Here is a 12800-nt window from a genome sequence, read left to right on the forward strand (position 1 = left end):
AGGCAAGTGCAACTTTCACAACTGTCACTCAGGTTTGTCCTCAATGTGTGAACGAGAAATATATATATTTTTAAAATATTACTTGCTTTTAAGAGTGCCAACCCTTCTACATTTTATGGCTTACATTATGTCTGGCTTATTTATGGCTTACATAGAATTTACAGAGTTTTTACAAAACATGTTGACAATTATAAATAAACCATAGGTTTTTCATATCGCATTTTCATGCTTATAACTTATATGTTAATGGTTTTAATTAGGTCAATAATTTGCTGATAAATATCGGTAACCGATACGCTGGTGCATCCCTAAAAATTTAGAGAATGTCTAATTTCTAAACCTTAAAATTCAAATTTCCAGTTTGCTACAAAATGGCCTGGCCTAAACAGGAAAACAAAAAGGTTACCTTGCTCCTCACATAAGCCTTACGGATTTTCAAGCCCAACATTTTGGCAAGCTCCTGAGTCATTTCAATCACATGAGTATCCTGCAAAGTAAATGAAACGTGAAGAACAAAGTCTTACTACTATTAATACTATTCGATTAAACCCCTCAAAGTAAAGTGGTCTGACCTGAGGCACTGCCAAGGAGCATTTAGCAACAGCCTCATAAGCCTCTTGATGTCTTCCAAGCTCTTTAAGACATCGTGCTTTCCGGTAAAGTGCCCTGTAGTTGCTTTCATTCAACTGGAGAGCTTTTTCACAGTCTTCCAGGGCTTGATCGTGCACTCCCTGCATCAAGAACCACAAACAAACGCATTAAGATGCATTTAAAAACCAACAGCGACAATTTACTTGTTCATTCTGCGACATAAGTACTCATCAAAACCCACAAGAAATATAGTATACGTGTATATAATATCTGCATGTGAGTGGATTTTCGTACAATGTTTATGTAGGATGCTGCACGATTAGCATGAAGATTCTCCCAAATGTTTTGAGAGATGCAGATGTCCTCTGATTCTGCATACTCTGCTATGTTTAAGGCCTCAGTGTATGATTCAACAGATCTCGCCCAGTCGCCTTCCAGAAACATGTCATTTCCCTCACCAAACAGATTCCTCACCAAACTCTGAATGAACACCTACAGGTAGGAATCATTGCACATTATTAAGCATCCACTGGTAATCTGAAAACAACATCAATACTTGACAAATTGTGAATGTGATCAACAAACCTCATACTGCTCCTGGGTGCCAGGAAAGGGCAGTGTAGACCTGCAATTAACCACATGGTTAAGAGTATATTTAGAGACAAAGTAGTATAAAAAAATCTGTTGAGAAAATACTAGTGCATGTCACTATAAATTAGCTGTGACATACAGCAACATGACATTTTCTGAAAATTAAATAAACCATCACGTTACAACTACTGTCCTTTGTAACACAAACCATTTACAGTAGTCTTTGTCGTAAAAGCTCACCAGTCTTCTCAGTTTACATACAGATCCTTTAAATCTAATGAAAAAAAAAATTACTTACTGAATAAACTGCAGTCCTTTCTGAATGTCTTGCCACCGGCTGCTTCGGTCCGGACATGTTGTTGACATTTTCCCTTTCGCGCGTAGGACTTGCCTGTGGTCAAACCCTACGAATTTTAGATATAAAGATCGATTAGGCAGATCTTCATTAGCATTTTATGGCAGTGCCTTCCTGTCCCGTTCTCGGTTTTAAACGCCCCATCAACGGCCAGATTTCCTAACTATGGACAGTGAAATTAGCATGAACGTGGCATAAATCAGAACACGCTTCCTTACCTTTTGCCCGATGTTACATATATTTGCCTAGAACTTTAAGGCAACGTTGGGGAATTTATTCAGAGGTGGCGTCAGATACTGATTGTTGTAGCCAGATGGAAACTTCTGACACGACTAACAAAGAAAGCGCGATTCGCTGGAAAAAGACGTCCGTCTAGCGCGCGTTCACATAGAAAAAACGATTGAAGAAAAAATAGCGCAGACGGGCACAAAACGTGTTTTGGCCATTAACTATTGTTACACCGCCAATGTACGGTCAAATAGGTCAAAAAGGAACGCTTTAATTACCATTATGAGCGTCAGTATTCCGAAACTGTTCTTAATAAATAAAGTAAGGAACACTTAGATCACGTGTTCTCGCCTGATGTTTAGTCATGCGAACTCCTGCGCTACATGAGCAGTCGCTAGGTAGACTAGCATGGTAGCACTTTTACCGCGCAGCTGTGCCCACTATACCAGCTAAATCAGCCTCCAGCCGAGCATATGTGTGTGTGTACAAACAAATATATACATTACGATCGTAAAGACTCACCTTAAAGAGATAAATCATAAGTAGAAAGCAGGCTACTCCATTCAAACACTAATGTTTTCATATGTCCGTCAATCGCGTCTCTTTGTGGAGACTTGTGTCTCTGCAGAACAAAAATGGGCTTTTCTCAATCAGTGGGCGTTTTCAAACCTTTGAGATTCGCTATTTCATTGGATAGTTTGGAAACGTTAAACTTGTCTTTGGGCAACGTGATCTTCTTCATGACGTCTTGTTCACTTTTTTAAGGGTTAGTAGTTGAAGATGGTTAGAGCGCCCCCTAATGGACACACTTGACAACAGCCAGCTGAGTTTTTATTTCCTGATTGATTGATTGATTGATTTGGGAAAGATGTTTTTTTCTCAATATTTTGTCAGTTGAAAGTTTAACCCTTAAACCCATACCTTGGGTCTTTAGTGACCCGGGATCTCATTTCACCCCCTGTATCTCATACATTTTTGGGATTTGTGCCCACTCTTTAGTGTTCCTTATTCTATAAATAGTGTAAAAAAAAAATAATAAAAAAATGGCAAGGTAACAATTCATGTCTTTAGGAGTTTAACTTTTTAAATGAGGGAATAATTACTGAGTTTAAGTACCAAAAGTGTATAGGGTAATTCGAGACCCAATAGGTTACTATGTACGTTTTTGTTGTTATTGTTGTTGTTGTTGTTGTTGTTTTTTTGCACTTCTATAAATTATATTTTTATGATTATTTCATACCTATTTAAGCTTAATATTACCGGATCTCTATTTCTTTTGTTTATTACAAGATAAACAAGTACTATATTCATACAAATAAACACTGTATCATGTTTCTTTTCTGTGCAACAATGAATTAACAACAATGGTGATTTATCAGTATTCAATATGCCTGTACACATTCATATTATACATGGTATTTCTTACTCAAGGTGGCGCTGATGTTTCAGTGATTGACTTGATTACATTTGACATTGCTGGCTGACATACTAACTACATGGAAGTAAACTATAGCAAGTATAACACATGCACAGTATGATATTACTATTGTCATTTGGGTGTACTCTGAAACTAGGTAAGCTGCATGTATTTAGACTTAATAAGTGCCTGAGAAAATACTTTTGTGTCTCAGGAATATATAAAATTGACAATCTCTGGGCATTTTGTAGATCTATTTGTGATAGATCTAAATTCTGGGTTTCTGAAGAACCAACTATGTAAGTGTATGGTGAATTTCATGCATTCAATGGTTAATTCAAACAACACTTGCTACAGCCACCAGCCAAATATGTAACATCGCGCTACTTAGAAAAACTGTTAACGAATATTAACTTGAGCAAAAATAAATAAAGTATACAATATGCCAAACTAATACATAGAGCAGTGAAGACTGTAACAAATTGTTCCAGTGAAACGCCCTAAACAAACGTCTATGAATGAATAAACAAGCTACTTCGTGTACAGAGTAAATAGCTCGGGTGCGTGTTGGCGTGTTCAAGGACTTCCCATCTGGCAGCATTGCTCAGTTCAAGCTGTTTCAACCCATAGGGCGGTCCTGACCTGATCGTCCAACTTATCATCATTGGGGTACATCATCCAACATTCCCTCACTTTAAACTTTTCCTTCATTCTAAACCTGAGGGAAAAGCAACCTCCAGGAGTTAAATAGCGCGAGGATTAGAGTAGACTAGAGTGAGGAGTGATGTCCAGAGATTACTCATTGAGTTAATTTATCTAAAAAAAAAATTAAAAAAGCCCAGCACTGAAAAAGTGTTTATCCGAGAGTAAGCAGAGACTCGACAATAACCTGCTGCTGTGAGCACAATGACTCCACTGTATCGGACACTCCTGCTCTTCACAGGTGAGACAGTCCACATCTCATTTCAACAATCCACTTTCACATGTACATTTATTCATTTAGCATTCAATCATTGCGATTAGCCTTTTGAGGTGGGCTCAGGGCACATAATACACTCAAAACAATTAGGGGTGACACTTCACAATAAGATTCAATTTGTTAACTAACAATGAACAATACTTTTACGTCATTTATAAGCTTTGGTTAATGTTAATAAAAATATTTTTAAAACCAAAACGTGTATATTAACAAAAGTTTATGCACAATGGACTTACATGAACTAACAATGAACAATTGTATTTTTATTAACAGACATTAACAAAGATAAATACATGCTGTAAAAACATGTTGTTCATTGTTAGTTGGCATAGAAGTCATTTTAAATGTGTGTATGTGTTTGGGGGGGGGGTTTAATCTGCTATCTGTAGGTGACTTTCACAATTAAAATAGCTTTAAATATTTAACACAGATCTAGTGACCGATTAAACTATTACCTCACAAACGTGTAAAAAGCATAACTTAATGAAGACTCTGATGCAGAATACAGTAAACGCTTAATAGAAGAATTGTCCTTTGTTTTTGTTTTGCAGTGCATTTCAGGTAATGCTGCCAATCAGGAATGATATGCTGATAAATAACTCTCGGTTGTGTGTTCCCCATCTCTAGATTATTAATTTAGATCAACATCAATGCCGATAAAAAACATGGATAAAAGAGCATTGTTGAAAGCAACTTTGTAGAAATTAACGGAGCCGCGTTGTTTAGACTGACGGTTGTTTCAGCTCATGAAACTCACTTGTGATTGGCTGGATGGTCATCAAGCAGCCCAAAATAAATAAACGCAAAGAATACTGTATACAATCCACTATTTGGACTCGTTATGGGTTTAGCTCACGAAATGTGCGGGGGAAAAAAATCCATTTTTTTTCTTTTTTTCTCCCCAATGTGCTCTAAGTTCTCGTTGTGGTGTAGTGACTCGCCTGGGTGGTGGAGGACAAATCTCAGTTGCTTCTGCGTCTGAGACTGTCAATCCATGCATCTTATCATGTGGCTTGTTAAGTGCATTATCATGGAGACATAACGCTGGATTCGAACTTGTGACTCCAGGTGTGGTAGTCGCCGTATTTACTCGCTGAGCTACCCAGCCCCCCTTTCCAAATTCACATTTCAAAGAGTGTGGTGTGCCCCACATCCCGCGCGGCTGCTACGCCCTTGCTAATACAATGATAATATCAACGAATGGAACCTTTGGAGATTTACACATTCATATTTCCAAAATTCCATCAAATTTAACTGAGTAATCTTAATAATAATAATAAAAAATAATTTTCAGAAAATATTTGATGTTTTATTAACAAAATTTATTTCAAAATTACACAATTTAATTTGATTATTTTTTATGACATTTAAATGCATAAATCCTAAAAATAGGCTAAACATTTTTTGTTTTAAAATGTCACACTGTATGGGTAAAAATTGTCTTTAACTCATAGGGAACTCCTCCGAAATGTCCAAATTGCAATATATTTAAATGTTATGTAACATATTTTGTTATCCAAAGTGGCATTTGAAAGAATTAATTTCATTTTAAATAAATTCTTGGAAATTTGATACAGTGTATCTACTACACAAGTAAATAAAGCTTTTTCATATTTTGTCAAATGAATGTAGTGCTTTATGGCTATACAGTCTGGCATATATTTAACTTTGCCAAGACTACAGACTAATATTTACATAAAAATTACTTATCATTGAAAATACACTACCGGCCAAAAGTTTTGAAACACTTACTCATTTTTTATTATACTTTTTTTCACATTTTAGATTAATTGTAAAGTCATCAAAACTATGGAATAACATAAATGAAACTATGGGAATTATGTTGTGACTAAACAAAATCCAAAATAAATCAAACTGTGTTATATTTAAGCATCTTCAAAGTAGTCACCCTTTGCCTAGAAATTGCAGACATGTACTCTTGACATTTTCAAAACCATCTTCTTGAGGTATCACCCTGGGATGCTTTTTAAACAGTATTGAAGGAGTTCCCATCTATGTTGGGCACTTATTATCTTCTTTTCTTTTTTATTTGGTCCAAGTCATCAATTTCAAAAAGTTTTTTTAATTATATTTTAGGTTTATAATGAAAAAAATGTATATGGTGGCACAATTATATTTTTGTCTACAAAACAAATTCAAACATTTAAGCATAAACTCAGATCAAAAGATTTTTAAGATCATGAGAAACATTTCAGTCAAGTGTTTCAAACTTTTGACCGGTAGTGTATATTCTTTCTACTTTTTCTTTTCCTTTTTTCGTTACATTATTGTGAAAACCTGCTATGGGCTAAAAGCAGTTCTTCTGATTTTCAACTCTTTCAAGTCAGTATGGCTTCCCTACAGCCACAGAGGTCTTTGCGGAGTAAAAGGGGTTTGCTGGAACTTGCTGGAGTTATCAAGTGCAGCACTGGAAGAACAGCTTTAGCTTATATGATATACGGATGTTACTGTGGCCTTGGGGGTCAAGGGTGGCCCAGGGACAGAGCAGACTGGTAAGGCACCACTTGAAGATCTGTGTAATTATGTGTAATTGCAGCAACAAAGAGAAATAGTTGATGTGACTGCATGCACTTCTTTCACAATGGTGAGATTTACCCATTTAAATCTACTTCATCTTGGTCAGACTGTGTCATTATTCCGTGGCGTTCCCTCAGACCTACACACAGCCCTCCCACAAGGCATACACACAGCCCTCCCACAAGCAAAATAACAATTTCCCTTAAACCCATTTTCAACCTCATTTTAGGAGGCAGATATGCATCTTGATGCTCTCAGTGAGAGTGATCTATGGAAATAAGCAGAATGAGATAAAGAAGAATAAACTAAACTGCTTATATTATTCCAACACATTTCACACCTGAGGAATTGTTTTGTAATCATATCCTACAGGGCTAGGTTGTTTGTGCTGTTTCATGAAAGATAATCTCCAGGTCATCTATTCCAGATTTTCCCAACATTTTCTGTTTTAGGAACCCCATCAGTAGAGAAGGATATAGCTGCCCCAAAAAGAGGGCGGGACTTAAAGCATAGAAATAGGGAGTCCCTAACCTTTTCGCTTACCCTAACCACGAGTGGAAGTGATGCCCCCTTTTGGAGTTGGCGCAACCCCATTTTGCAGTTACGTTGCCCTCTTTTGGAGATTTCGCCCCCATTTGGAGATATCTGGCCTGCAGCTATACCTATTTGCTTCAGTGAGGTTAAGTACCCCTTCATCGACACTTAACTAGAAATTTGTTCCTAATTCAATGTTGGGTAAATTACTCAAAAAAGTAATCCACTAAAAATAAGCTAATTACATCTATCAAATTACAATCAGATTACTTTACTGATTACTTTATCAAAAAAGCAATCATATTACTGAATACTTTCATTTTAAGTTACTTTCTAAAACACTTCACAGAAATATTTTTGTTTTTTTTTGCTTACAGAATTCAAAATTATGTCAATATTTACACCTTGTTCATTGTTGCATGCATGTCAGACAATCAACACACCTTTCTTTCTTACAATGACTCAATAGATTGTGCACACCATTAAGCTGTCACAGAAACGCAAACAGACATGTGAACATAATTCTTGTTTTTAATTTTTATAAATATATAAATCGACATCAGTCTGGTGACTTTGTATACATTATATGCACATATGTTCAAATCATCTACAAATTGACAAAATACTTATATTATTAGGTTTTCTTTTGTTAAAAATAAGATGTTAAGATGTGTTAAGATGTTAATTACATAAAAAAGTAAAATCACAATCTTTTGCCCATAATATGTTTATTTGAAAGTCATAATTTCTGTTTCATACTGTAGGTTTAACAAAGTAAAATTGATATCTTGCCAAGAACCCCCTGAAGTATGTGTATCCCACAATAGCACTGTAACTTCTAACAAGTTCAGTTTATTTGAAAAACGTATGGAAACCAAAAAGTATGGAAACTGATTGCCTAATATTTGCAAAGTAAACTTCAAGTAAAAATTGAAGTCAAGTTAACAGTCAGCTAAAAGTAAAGTGAAATTACTCTTCCTGAGTAAATTATGTTTGTAAAGGGATCAATGGAAAGGAGGAGGCGAGAACCGGTTTGACGATACAAATAATTGTTTAATTTTAAACTCAAACAAAAGACAAACACACACACATGACGGACATGTCCGTAAACGATCTCTCTCTCTCCTGCACGATCCTCTGCAGTTGACCTTTATCCCTCTCGGATGCTTAATTCGCCTAATACAGGACCGGGTGTGTAGGATCCGCCCTGCCACAATGTTATAGATATCAAGTTAGTTTAATATGTAGATTTCAGGTAATATTATGTGTACTAATCTTACTTAAAGGGATAGTTCACCCAAAAATGAAAATTCTCTCATCATTTATACACCCTTGTTCCATCCCAGATGTGTTTGACTTTCTTTCATCTGCTGAACAAAAATGAAGATTTTTAGAGGAATGTATCAGCTCTGTAGGTTCAAACAATGCAAGTGAATGGTGACCAGAACTTTGAAGCTTCAAAAAGTACAATGCCAGCATAAAAGTAATCCATAAGACTCCAGTGGTTAAATCTATGTCTTCTGAAGTGATCCAATTGGTTTTGGATGAGAACAGATCAAATTTTAACTCATTTTTTACTATAAATCTTGAAAGCACTCTCCTTGGCTATCATGATATCAACCAGAAAAACTTTGTGCAATTGGTTTGCTGATTTTCTTTAAGAAGTGATGTGAACATGTCATTTTTAGTAAAACTAAAACAGAAGGACTCGAGACACGTTTGAAATTCTCAACAGTTTATTCTTCTAAAAAGAAATCTAAATAAATAACTAAATAAATAAAATGCTAGGCAGCTTGAATAAACATTGAGGGCATGTGGTGATTGGGCAGGCATGTCTTCAGGGACAACACCAATCTGGTCTGCATCTATTCTGTTTATCCTGCTTTAATCCAGGTGCTGTCACAAGCATGACTGCTGTTATGGGGATGCAGAATTTGCAGGCTGTCAAACAAAGACAGAGCAGTACCACTGGACATGTGACGATAAGAAGGCTGACTGTGGTATGCTGTTATTCAAATACTAAACTGGCAGCTTTATACTCTTTTAGACCTATTTTTTGCTATAACAACCTGGGCACTAAATAAAACAGAAAAAACTCAATAAAACTTAGGAGAGGAAACTGAGTGGAAAAAATAATCAGTGACTATAAACGTTTTGGTTGGTGTGTTCCCTCAGTTTCAGGAAATAGCAGGAATACAGGGTGCATATTATAACAGATGGGAGAGTTCAGGCTAAAATGCGGTAGTGTTCTTAACCAAACCACAAGATATTTAAGGCCTCGTTCCCACAGTAAACACCATAACATGCTATAGGCTACACTCATGAGATTTAGAGTGTATTGTTTAAGAGGAAGCCATAAAATGATGGTTTTAAGGGGGGAAATATTATGCAAAATCCACTTTTTCTCCCAATTTGGAATGCCCAATTCCCAATGCACTCTAAGTCCTCATGGTGGCGTACTGACTCGCCTCAATCCGGGTGGCAGAGGACAAATCTCAGCTGCTTCCATGTCTGAGACCGTCAACACACGCATCTTATCACGTGGCTTGTTGAGCGGGTTAACGCAGAGATATATCATGTGTGGAGGCTTCACGCCATCCATCATAGCATCCACGCACAACTCACCATGCGCCCCACCTAGATAAAACCACATTATAGCGATCAGGTGGCAGTAACGTCGTGTGTCTCTACCCTCCCTAGCAACCGGGCCAATTTATATTGCTTAGGAGACCAGGCTGGATTCACTCAGCACAGCCTGGGATTCGAACTAGCGAACTCCAGGGGTGGTAGTCAGCGTCTTTACCACTGAGCTACCCGCAAAATCCACTTACATTTTTTTTTTTTTACATAATTATGTGTCCCCGCATGTGTAGACAACAACAAAATAAGGTAAAATACCATCCCCTCAGTTCTTTCCTTTCCACATCAATAAAAAAACCGTGTCTCCAAACGAGCTGTTCAGGTTTGCCACCCCTTATGACGTCAAAAGGGGAAATTTACCACCCACGGATGGCGAAGAGATCTGCCCGAGTAGCTTAGATCCGCCCTCATTAAAACCTGAGCAAGCAGCGTACAGTCCGTCATATTTACCTCCTCGCTAGCGACACTTGTGCTAACTCAGACTGTTTCATCGATGTCAACAAGGATGATCGATACCAACTCTCCGTGACCCAACTTCAGATATGCAATTTGTAAGTTTTGCTTACTTATTTTAACTTTTTTAATGTTTGCAAGTTGGCTTTCTGAATTTGCTTGTTTGCACGTTACAGGAAAACGTTTTTTGTAAAAAACATTGTGCTTCGTGTAACGCAGTAACTAGTCTCTAACTAACTTATTCCTCAACAATGAGCTGTAGCTGTTTCGGTTATGCTATAAACTGACTGGCAGCCTCCACAGTCCCGCTTGAGTGGTCATGCAATGAAGATTTTCTGTGGAATAAGACCGGTCATTATTTTCAAAAACGATTATGAAACAATATTGGTATTTTCGACAACTATAGCTGTTTTTCATATTTCATAACTCGACCTTTGTTATGCACAATACAGTAAGATGATTGACTTTGTGTGTTCTCTGTGTTATTTATAATATTTTAACCATTTAACCATTTAATTATTTTGCATTGTTGTCGCTATGGTATCCATGACACCAGCAGGAAAGTTACAGCCCACTTCCAGGTCCTTTGCATTTAAAGCTACAGACACTAAAACAGCCTGTTTGGAACAGGGCTACAAAACAGGGGTATAAAGTCATGGTAGATTAAACGATCTGTGAGGTATTTTGGGCTGAAACTTGACTGGGGGCACCTGAGACCTATATTACGTAATGTAAAAAGTGCATAATATTTCACCTTTAATATGTAGAAAATATGGTTTGCTTCACTCTGTATACATTTCACACAGCCAATCATTTACATTTTGTGATGTGTCTTCGGCACAGACTCCTTTAATGACAGATGTGCGAAAATCCTCTGCCGATGTGACAGGGAGGCAGCCAGATGCCTGAGGAAAGCACCATTCAACAGAAAATACGCTCTGTGGCCAGATTTCCTCTGTGGAAGCGTACATCCTACCTGCAATATTTACTAATTTCAGTAAAGTATATTTGGTAATTCAATCTTTTGAGAACATCTAAAAACATGTATTGTATATCTGATGACAATTATATGTTGATTGACTTTTGTCGATATTTTTAAATTATTTCCAATTTCTATTATATGTCATTTGTTTTTCACATTTGCATAACTGAGTGAAATAAGTGAATGCATTAAAATATGTACAAAATATTATTAATTATAAGCCTCATCCTATATGGAAGCTTCCAGTGTGTTTTCAGAATGCCACTTCACCACCTTGGTCTGTAGGGGAGGCCGGGGCTAGTTGTGACACATTTTACCCCAGTCCATTTCTGTAGACACATGCCTTAAAGCGTTGACTACAAAAAAAGCTATTGAATATGTTCACTGTTATTGCCCAGGAAGAAAGATATAACTAAGGTTGTACACATGTTGACCTTTTGTAAATATATGGTATGTTACAGTATACTGTATACATGCTGTATTTTGAAATGTATTTGTAACAATTGACACACTGTTGATGTCTACTCATCAGCTGCTAAGTTTTCCTTTTTATACCTACCTGAGCATTGTTAAACCATCAAATAACAAATAAAGAGTAATAGATCTTAAACTGTACTTCAGGAAGCTCAGACATCTATTAATTGCATTACATTTCTATTAAGCTGTTCATTAGCTGCAAATTGAGACAAAACATGGCACAATTAAGTATTAAAACAAAAGTTAAATGTATGTGTACTAGCAAAATGTAGGGTCTGTGAACATATGGTTGTGCATATTAGAAGTGCAAGCACATCTGTTTCATAGCCAAACCCATCCTGTGCATGCATGTGAAGGTGTTAGGGTGAATTGTCTTTAACAGTCCTCAATAAGCATAAAAAAGAGTCTCTTGCATGAGACAGACATCAACATATGGCAATGAAAATGTAGGAGGTTAAAGGCTATATCTCAGTAAAGGTAAGATTTAGAGTCAAAAGTTTATTGCATGAATGTGTGCTTTCTCTAGAAGAGGTTTCAAACACCAAGTTTAAAACCCTTTAAATTAGAATACATTTTGTGAATTCTATCCTAGAAAGTACATTTTCACCATCATCTAATTGTTGTAACTCTTGGATGAAAGATAATCAAACCACCTTGGCATACATTTAGGCAAGGATCAACTATATCATGTAGGCAGCTTTTTACAGAAATGTTGAAATGTGTTCTTAGAACAAAAGTATTTCTTAATGAAAGTCAGGTCGGGGCATGTTGTATACAATTGTATAAAATTTATCAATTGCAATATTTGTTGAATGAAACAATGTTCTGATTTTTTTTTACCTTAGATTTTCCATTTGTGTTGTTTAATGAATCTTCATGATTGTTTTAATTTTTTAAATGTTGCTGTTTACAGTAATGCAGATGCAGATTTGACACACTGGTTTAATAGCATGTTCCACTGTAACAACTTGCCCCATATAGTGTTACATCAAGTCCTACTATAGGGGCAAGTTGT

At 36.5% G+C, this 12800-nt stretch overlaps 2 protein-coding genes across 4 annotated transcripts in view; one reads left to right on the top strand and one right to left on the bottom strand.

The window, feature by feature from the left end:
- zc3h7a (zinc finger CCCH-type containing 7A) overlaps window positions 1–2402 on the bottom strand; it is a 24115-nt gene extending 21713 nt beyond the window's left edge. For 2 of the 3 annotated variants that reach the window (XM_052139519.1, XM_052139521.1), the window contains exons 1-6: window positions 2288–2402; window positions 1481–1586; window positions 1177–1216; window positions 886–1083; window positions 573–731; window positions 407–487 (exon numbers count right to left, since the gene is read on the bottom strand). In XM_052139519.1, the coding sequence (XP_051995479.1) occupies window positions 407–487; window positions 573–731; window positions 886–1083; window positions 1177–1216; window positions 1481–1548 (546 nt within the window). In that variant the 5' untranslated portion in view covers window positions 1549–1586; window positions 2288–2402. Of the gene's footprint in view, window positions 1–406; window positions 488–572; window positions 732–885; window positions 1084–1176; window positions 1217–1480; window positions 1587–1755; window positions 2072–2287 lie in introns of those variants that run through there. The other variant, XM_052139520.1, reaches the window with a different exon arrangement.
- A 1420-nt stretch (window positions 2403–3822) lies between these two features.
- On the top strand, window positions 3823–12096 carry pla2g10 (phospholipase A2 group X). Its single transcript, XM_052138387.1, has 4 exons — window positions 3823–4125; window positions 6506–6674; window positions 9127–9233; window positions 11170–12096. Exons 1-4 carry the CDS (start codon window positions 4089–4091, stop codon window positions 11316–11318), a joined length of 462 nt encoding a protein of 153 aa, XP_051994347.1. The 5' UTR covers window positions 3823–4088; the 3' UTR covers window positions 11319–12096.
- Window positions 12097–12800: the final 704 nt, after the last annotated feature.

The sequence above is a fragment of the Xyrauchen texanus genome, chromosome 12 (assembly GCF_025860055.1).
Source record: "Xyrauchen texanus isolate HMW12.3.18 chromosome 12, RBS_HiC_50CHRs, whole genome shotgun sequence".
NCBI lineage: Eukaryota > Metazoa > Chordata > Actinopteri > Cypriniformes > Catostomidae > Xyrauchen > Xyrauchen texanus.

Excerpts from the sequence above, each read along its gene's own strand:
- pla2g10 (XM_052138387.1), top strand. The coding sequence starts at position 4,089 with ATGACTCCACTGTATCGGACACTCCTGCTCTTCACAG. Across the intron at positions 4,126-6,505 it reads GACACTCCTGCTCTTCACAG|TCAGTATGGCTTCCCTACAG; the intron begins GTGAGACAGTCC and ends AACTCTTTCAAG. Across the intron at positions 9,234-11,169 it reads CGATAAGAAGGCTGACTGTG|ACTCCTTTAATGACAGATGT; the intron begins GTATGCTGTTAT and ends TCTTCGGCACAG.